General features: G+C 40.7%; 1 protein-coding gene across 1 annotated transcript in view; it reads left to right on the plus strand.

The window, feature by feature from the left end:
* Positions 1-8,123, plus strand: part of UBE2E2 (ubiquitin conjugating enzyme E2 E2) — a 381,267-nt gene extending 373,144 nt beyond the window's left edge. The window contains exon 6 of the mRNA XM_047769124.1: positions 7,328-8,123. Within this exon, the coding sequence (XP_047625080.1) occupies positions 7,328-7,425 (98 nt within the window). The 3' untranslated portion in view covers positions 7,426-8,123. The remainder of the gene's footprint in view (positions 1-7,327) is intronic.
* Positions 8,124-8,533: the final 410 nt, after the last annotated feature.

The raw sequence follows: 8,533 nt of genomic DNA on the forward strand, positions 1-8,533 counted from the left end.
AAAATGAATGCTGAATAACTATACAGAGGAATGCCCTATAATTATTAAAAAATAATGAGCTAGGTCTATTTGTATTATCTTAGAAGTACAACTACAGTGTATTTATTGATACAGGGGAAAATGCAAGTTCTGGAATGTCTATCATGGGATTCCCATTTGGTTTAAATATAAATAAAGAGGAGTTCCCTGGTGGCTCAATGTGTTAAGGACCTAATGTTTTCACTGCTATGGCTCAGGTCACTGCTATGGTATGGCTTCAGTCACTGGCCTGGGAACTTATGCATGCTATGGGGTATGGAAAATAAAAACAGATGAAGAAATATAAATAAAAAGTCTAGAGATGAGCATCAAACTATTAACAATGGTTACCTTGAGATGGAAGGTATAAATAAATGAAGGAAATTGAAGGGAAGAAGGTCTTTTCCATCACACACTGTTCTTTATTATTTGAACTTATGATACTGAGCATCAGTTACTTTTTAATTTTATAAAATATTTAAGTAAAACTAGGCTAGACCAAACCATGGGAGAAAAGTTCCATGAAAGACACAAAAATGAGCTATTTCTCATTACAAGGTGAATCCTTGGAAAGCTTCCAGCAACTTGGTAAGCAGCTAAAAAAAATGTTCATCCCTCCCACTCCCATGCCCCACCCCCTTGGCAACCATGAGTCTATTCTCTATTGTAGACTTTTTGATGATGGCAGATCTGTGAGTCTGTCTCTGTTTCTTAGATAAGTTCATTTATGTCATATTTTAGATTCTACCTGTGATATGATATTTGTCTTTCTCTTTCTGACTTACTTAGTGTGATCATCTCTTAATCCATACATGTTGCTGCAAATAGCATTATTTTGTTCTTTTTTATGGCCGAGTAGTATTCCATTGTATATATGCACCACTCCTTCTTTGTCCATTCATCTATTGATGAACATTTAGGTTTTTTCCATGTCTTGGCTATTGTAAATAGTGCTACAGTGGGGGGCATGTATCTTTTCGAATTATAGCTTTGTCTGGATATATGCTCAGTAGTAGAATTGCTAGATCATATAGCTATTCTGTTTTTAGTTTTTTGAGGAACCTCCATACTGTAAATTAGTGCACAGTGGCCACACTAATTTACATTCCTGCCAACAGTGTAGGAAGGTTCCCTTTTCTCCACCCTTTCATCATTTATTATTTGTAGACCTTTTTTTTTTTTTGCTATTTAGGGCCACACCCACGGCATATGGAGTTTCCCAGGCTAGGGGTCGAATCAGAGCTACAGCTGCCAGCCTACACCACAGCCACAGCAACACAGGATCCAAGTCACATCTGCAACCTACACCACCGCTCATGGCAACATCAGATCCTTAACCCCTTGAGCAGGACCAGGGATTGAACCTGCGTCCTCATGGATACTAGTCAGATTCATTTCTGCTGAGCCACGACGGGAACTTTTATTATGTGTACACTTTTTAATGATGGCCATTCTGACCATTGTGAAGTGATACCTCATAGTGGCTTGATTTGCATTTCTCTAATAAGTACATGCTAAAGACTTTGGACTTTATCTGAAGAGAATGCCTTCAAGACAGACAGATTTATATTTTTTAAAAGATGTACACAAATACTCATTTGCCTGTCTTCGTTCTGAAAATGAGCAGAAATCTTACATGTACCTGATAATAAGTTATTCATTTCATTCTTAACAACTGTGGAGCAGATGCAATTAATGCCTTCATTTTGCAGTTGAGGAAACTGAGGCACAGAGAAGTTAAGTCCTTTGCATGATACAACACAGTCACAGGTGGAGCTGAGTTACAAAGGCAGGCAGTCTGAACCCAGAGCCCATCCCCTTTTCTAAAATACAGGGCCATCTTTGTTTGTGTTTCTTTAAGAACATATGTGTTTTCTTAAGAAAAAGGAGTCAAAAAAGTTATTTTCCATGCGACTTCCCCCATACCTCCTTCCAGCCAAGATAGAATGTTCTTTGGGCTTGCACGTGGAATCACTCGGCAGCCCAGCCTGTCTACCTGTCCTTCCCACTCCCTCTAACCATCCAACTGCTTCTTTCCCCACTCATTCCTAATCCTGTCTCCTTGCTTTTCTGGATGGGCCATGAACCCTCGCGGCTTCCAGGGTCCCCAGTGGAGCTCACCCACCTTCTGTGATGTTTCTGTCTCACCCTTCCATTCAAGCTACTATTGCATAGCAAAAATCTATGCACCATCATTTGTGCCAGCAAAAATGATGGCATGATTTCTATAAACAGATGAGGTGATGTGGCTTAGAAGTCTAGGTGATAGAGGGTATTGTGGACCCCATCCCCACCCATTGACCACCCTGTAAATCCTGTACCTCTACCTCTAGCACCCTTAAAACATGCCGCACTACTAATAGAATCAAGTACTTAGAATCATTTGTGCTGTGAGAGGAGCAGAGAATATGCTCCTTTTATCAAAAATTCAGGTAACTGCTGAACAAAGGCAGAAAATGTAAGAGGCTTAAATTTCAATTATTCACGAATGAACTTTGTGGTTTCTCTTAGTAAAGAAGAGGAAGACTGATAGATGGTTATCTTCAAGATTAAGAAATACCTAAGAGAGTAGTACCAATCTAGAAACCAGAATTATGGGGAGTTTTCCTTCTATTTTAAAAAGAAATTGTTAAAGAAGGTAGAGTAATTTATGTTTGGAGACTATTATTTCATCCCTGGCATAACTGTATCCAGAAACTGTGAAACCCTCTAACATGATTCAACCTTACTTCAGGTCATAATTATAAATATACTTCATATGAGTGTGTGTGTGTGTGTGTGTGTGTGTGTGTGTGTGTGTGTGTGTGTGTGTGTGCTGGAATATGATGCAGCCATAAAAAAGAATGAAATGATGCTATTTGCAGCAACATGGATGGACCTAGAGATAATCATACTGAGTGAAGTCAAAGACAAATATCATATAATATCAGTAATATGTAGAGTCTTAAAAAGTGTCACAAATGAACTTATTTACAAAATAGAAACAGACTCACAAACATAGAAATCTTATAATTATCAAAGAGGAAAGTGGGGGGGAGATAAATTAGGAATTTGGGAGTAACATAAACACACTAATATAAAATATATATATAATAGATAACCAACAAGGACCCACTGTATAGCACTCAACATTCTATAATAAGCTATATGGGGAAAGAATCTGAAAACAAATTATATATATGTGTGTGTGTATATATATATATACACACACACATATATATATAACTGAATCACTTCACTGTACACCTGAAACTAATTCAGCATTGTAAATCAACTATATTCAGTTAAAATTTTTTTTAATTATAAGTATGCTACAAAAGAATGTCTTATTCCACTAAATTCACCATGACAGTCATTGGATGCATGCTTAATGCCTAGTTTCCATTCAGTTACTTATAGTCTTTCTTCTATTCAGCAAAACGTTTTAATGTTTAAGAATTATTTGATCAGAGTTTAAATTGTGGCTCAGCGGGTTAAGAACCCAACTAGTATCAGTGAGGATACAGGTTAAATCCCTGGCCTTGCTCAGTGGGTTAAGGATCTGGCATTGCCACAAGCTATTGTGTAGGTTGCAGATGTGGCTGGGATCTGGTGTTGCGTGGCTGTGGTGTAGGCTGGCAACTGCAGCTCTAATTTGACCCCTAGCCTAGAAACTTCCTTATGCTGCAAGTGCAGCCCTTAAAAAAATTTTTTTTTTAATTTCATAACACATATTTTTAAATTCCTTCATTTTATACTTTTGTTCCTTCATTTATACTTTAAATGAGATTTGTATAAATTTACAAAGATACATGCACAATAATGTTCTTCACAACAATGTTCTTTGCAACATTATTTATACAGCAAAAAAATTGAAAGAACCCAAATGTCTCTAAATAGGAACTTGATTATTAATTCGGATTAATATGTAAAATGATGCACAAGAAATATAGTCAATGTTTTGTCATAACTTTGTATGGAGTATAATCTGTAAAAATATCAAATTACTATGATGTACACCTGAAACTAATATAGTAATCTAAGTCAACTCTCCTTCAATAAAAAATAAGTAAAAACAGGAGTTCCCATTGTGGCACAGCAGAAACGAATCTGACTAGGAACCATGAGGTTGCATGTTCAATCCCTGGCCTTGCTCAGTGGATTAAAGATCTGGCATTGCCATGAGCTGTGGTGTAGGTCACAGACACGGCTCAGATCCTGCATTTCTGTGGCTGTGGTATAGGCCAGCAGCTGTAGCTCCGATTCAACCCCTAGCATGGGAACCTCCATATACTGCGAGTGCGGCCCTAAAAAAGCAAAAAAAAAGTAAAAATAATAAAGTATGGTATAATTATTGATATTAAAAAGTTATTTACCACATGGTGAGTTTTTTAAAAGATTACAAAAGTAGACTGATCTTTTTTTAAATTGTTTAGAAGTCTGGAAAGATATGTCAAAATGTTAACAGTACTTCTCTCAGTGAATTTGCAGAGAGTTTTCACTTACAACTTTCTATCTAGTGCATTGTGAAAGGTGGTTTTTTAAATTATTATTTACTTTTATATTTAGCATGTATAGTTTTGCAGGTAGAAAAAATATTTCTTTTTTTAAAAGTCAAACTTGAAAAGGTAAAGAGGAACTCTGAAAGAAATTTACTAATTACTTAAGCATAAAAAAAAATCTGCACAGCACATGTCAATTTTCCCAGCACTATAACTTGTTTTTGAGGGTTTTCCCCCTCTGCCCCTACTGAAATAGTATTAGCGCTTTCCCCAGCCCATGGCTTCCGTTCATTGTCCATCTGTCTGTCTCCCTCCTTTGAGCTGATGCAGCAGACTCTTGCTATCAGTATACCCACTCTCCCAAGGATAGATTTGAGGGAGGACATTAATGTCCCTGGTCCTTCTTCTGACATTAAGCCTGTCCTTTACCTCAGCCAGTTAAGTTAGGAAGTAGAGGGATCTTTAGTACATGTCCCTGGGGTAGAACATGTGTAACCCAGCAGCTGTCCTGAGTGATGTGGACCATAAGCTCTGTTGACCATAACCCAAGCTCCACCCTCAGGCTTTGCAGTTCAGAACCTGAAATAAGACAATTTTCTTCAAAGGTAGAGAAATGCAACTCAGCCCTCTCTTTGGCCGTTGTTAGATTCTCATAAGGTCGTTACTTAGTCTGAACTGAAAAACAACAAAATTTGTAGAAGTATCTTGTCAATACCCAGGTATTTTGTGTCTTCCTGCGTTGCTGCTGGTTTAAATCAGCTTGACCCCTGGGTGGGTGGCTTTAAGTGATGGAGTATCACTCTTTGAGTAAGTGAAGATCAGGAATCCCAAAGAGTGGACAGAGAGGCAGATGTTCTGAACAAACCCATTTACCAGGTAATCTATTAATGTTTGTGACGTAAGAGAATGTGAAAAACCACCCTCTCCCTAGAATAATGATAGCAAGCTTAGCACAAGTCCAAGAAAACTTAAGCAAAATTTGTTGAAATGCTACCAGTATTGGGAGGCTTTTCAAAGGCTTTGTTGTAAACAGCCCTCAGCAGATCGTGAAAAGGTGGTATTTTTGTTACATGTTGATTATTCAGAAGGTATGACCATGAATGTCTTACTGGAATCTCAGAATCTTTCCAAGTTACAGGGTGGTGTTAGACCACAGGCACACTTACATATTCTTTCCCTACTGTTTTCATTGTTTTTCCTACTTTTTTGTCTTTTTTTCAGAGGGGGGCGGGGGGGACACCAGAGGCCTATGGAGGTTCCCAGGCTAGGGGTGGAATCAGAGCTGTAGCCACCAGAGCCACAGCAACGCCAGATCCGAGCCACATCTGCAACCTACACCACAGCTCACAGCACACCAGATCCTTAACCCACTGAACGAGGCTAGGAATTGAACCTGCATCTTCATGGATGCTAGTCAGGTTCATTTCCACTGAGCCACAACGGGAACGCCATGTTTTCATATTTAACATTAGCTTTTGCTAATTTTTTTCCTTTTCCCTTTTGATTCCTTCATATCCACTTGCTCTAATACACCCAAACTCTCAACACCAAAAATACTGGAAATAAAACTTGGGGAAGAAATGGGATTAGAGAACAGAGAGAAACAGGTGGATTCTGGGATCTCCAGAAACCTACATTAGATATAAAAATATCCAAAAGCAACTAAAAAGTTGCTTTGAATTGTTTCCATTAACCATTGATCCCGTCTGGGTGGAGCCCTCTCCCAGGCAGCCTGCACCCGAGGAACTCCACCTCAGGGCCCAGCCTCAGCCCCTGCTCTGACAGGGCAGCCAACCTCCTCCTTACACTGCAGTTTCCTCTTTTTCAGCCCCAGTACATTACAAGTTTTAGGACAAGGTAAGGCAGTGAGTGTTAGCTATTGTTAACATCTACCAGTATTGTTGCAGTAGAAAGCTGTGTGGATTTTGATATTCCCAAATTTAGAGGCAGAAGTAGCCTCTCCTGAGAGTTCTGTGGCACAGCAGGTTAAGGATCCAGCGTTGTCACTGCAGCAGCTTGAGTTACTGCTGTGGCTCAGGTTTGATCCCTGGCCTAGTAACTTCCACATGCTGTAGGGGTGGCCAGAAAAAAAAGAGAGGAAAAAAAAAAAGAAGTAGCCTCTGACAGACCATTACATATAGGATGGATAAATAACTAGGCCCCGCGGTACAGCACAGGGAACTGTATTCAGCATCCTGTGATAAATCATCACGGCAAAGAATATGAAAAAGAATGTATATGTGGGGGGAGCAGGGGGTAACTGAGTCACTTTGCTGTACGGCAGAAATTAACATACCACTGTACATAAGCTATACTTCAATAATTAAAAAAAAAAGGAGAAGTAGCCTTTCTCCCTGTGTCACTGGCTCTCACTAACCTGCTGCTGGGCTATGGGCTGAGGTCCCTGCCTGGGCATAACCCAGGTCAAGGAGCCAGCGGGGCCTTCCCTCCTCCTCGGGGATCTCATCCAGGACCCTGCAGCCCTCTCCACAGCCCACCCGCACCTTCTCAGTGAAATACGAATCTACCTGAAAACAAAAGGAGGAGGCAAAGGAGATGCGTGTTGGGGCCAGAGAGAGAACAGTTGGGAGACAGGACCCGGGCGTCTGGGAAAGCACAGGAGGTCCTGCTCGGGCAGCGGGGATGGGATGTGGTCGGGGGCAGGTCATTCGCAGGTCATTGCTAGGGTGACGTCGTTCCAGGCCAGAGCGCAGCATCTCACCTCTCTGCCCACTCCCCGAACCAGCTTTCCAGCCCCCTTTCCCTCCCTGCCGGGAAGAGGCAGCAGTGCTGGTGTTGACTGACTCATGCCTCTGCTTCCTTTCCAGCTGACCCGCTGGTGGGCAGCATCGCCACACAGTACATGACCAACAGGGCGGAGCACGACCGGATGGCCAGACAGTGGACCAAGCGGTATGCCACATAGGGCCCGGCCCGTGGGCATGCTCACCAAGTGCATCGGGGCCCTGGACCTCGGCTCTGGTTGTCTTATTTTTATTACATTTTGAACCGTTTTGTGATGGAATGTCATCCATCCCCCCACCCTGTTCCTTTGCTCTCCCTTCCCAACCCTTCACGTTTTACTCCCTTTTTAATTTCTATTAACTTGAAAGATTTGGTTATGTTTTTCCCCACCCCAGCAGGCATGGGAACTTTCGGTTTCAGTGCAGACGATGTTGGATCTGTAATAAGAGCTTTCTTACAAAGCTTTTTATTACCGTGTGGTTTTTGGTTTGGGCTGTTTATTTTATTTTGACTTTTTTTTCTCCTTTTATGTGATCTTCGGGAAAACACAAATTCAGAGTTATATCTCGTTTCTACTTCAATGTAGTGCTTAGGGTTAATTTTTTGTACTGAAGTCTTTATTGTCGGGCGCATGCTCCTGGGAACAAGATTTTGTACAAAAGCTTCAATCAGAATCACTGTGCGTTACTGAGACTCTGTTTATCACTAGCCTTCTGTGCCCACTCAGAAGACTGTTGGAATGAACAAAATAATAATGTATTTTGATTTACTTAAAGTGCTTGTAAATTTCTTAGGGACCTGCCACTTTTGACTGTGGATCAGTTGATGTACACTTGTATTATTAAAGCACTCAATAAATCACTGTGGCTGATAACCTCAGTTCTGGTAACCTGGCGTTTGCTTTGTATCCTGGTGACCGGCGGAGCCCACCGTCCAGCCAGGCTTGCCTAACTCAATTACAGATTCAAGTGTATTTTTCATCTCAAACCTCTAATATTCCTTTGCAGTTGAGTTGCTTACCATGTGGAATTTCCCCAGCTGTCAATAGCCTAATGATTTTATGGTTGTTTCAGATCACTCTCGTTTTGCATATTGGCCGGACATCTTTTCTGTTACAACCTTTTCTATGCAGCCGTTAAAATATGCAGCTCCAAAAATAGGCTCTAGCGAAAGTAAGGTCTGAGCTGATCGTAGCTGTGCTAACCACTCTTGAATTTATTTTTCTCTCCTCTTTTCCTCTTAAGATTGTTATAGTGATTGCTCTTGAGTTTGGAGTTTGTCTTTTTCTC

The sequence above is a fragment of the Phacochoerus africanus genome, chromosome 1, assembly GCF_016906955.1.
Source record: "Phacochoerus africanus isolate WHEZ1 chromosome 1, ROS_Pafr_v1, whole genome shotgun sequence".
In the NCBI taxonomy this organism is placed as follows: Eukaryota; Metazoa; Chordata; class Mammalia; order Artiodactyla; family Suidae; genus Phacochoerus; species Phacochoerus africanus.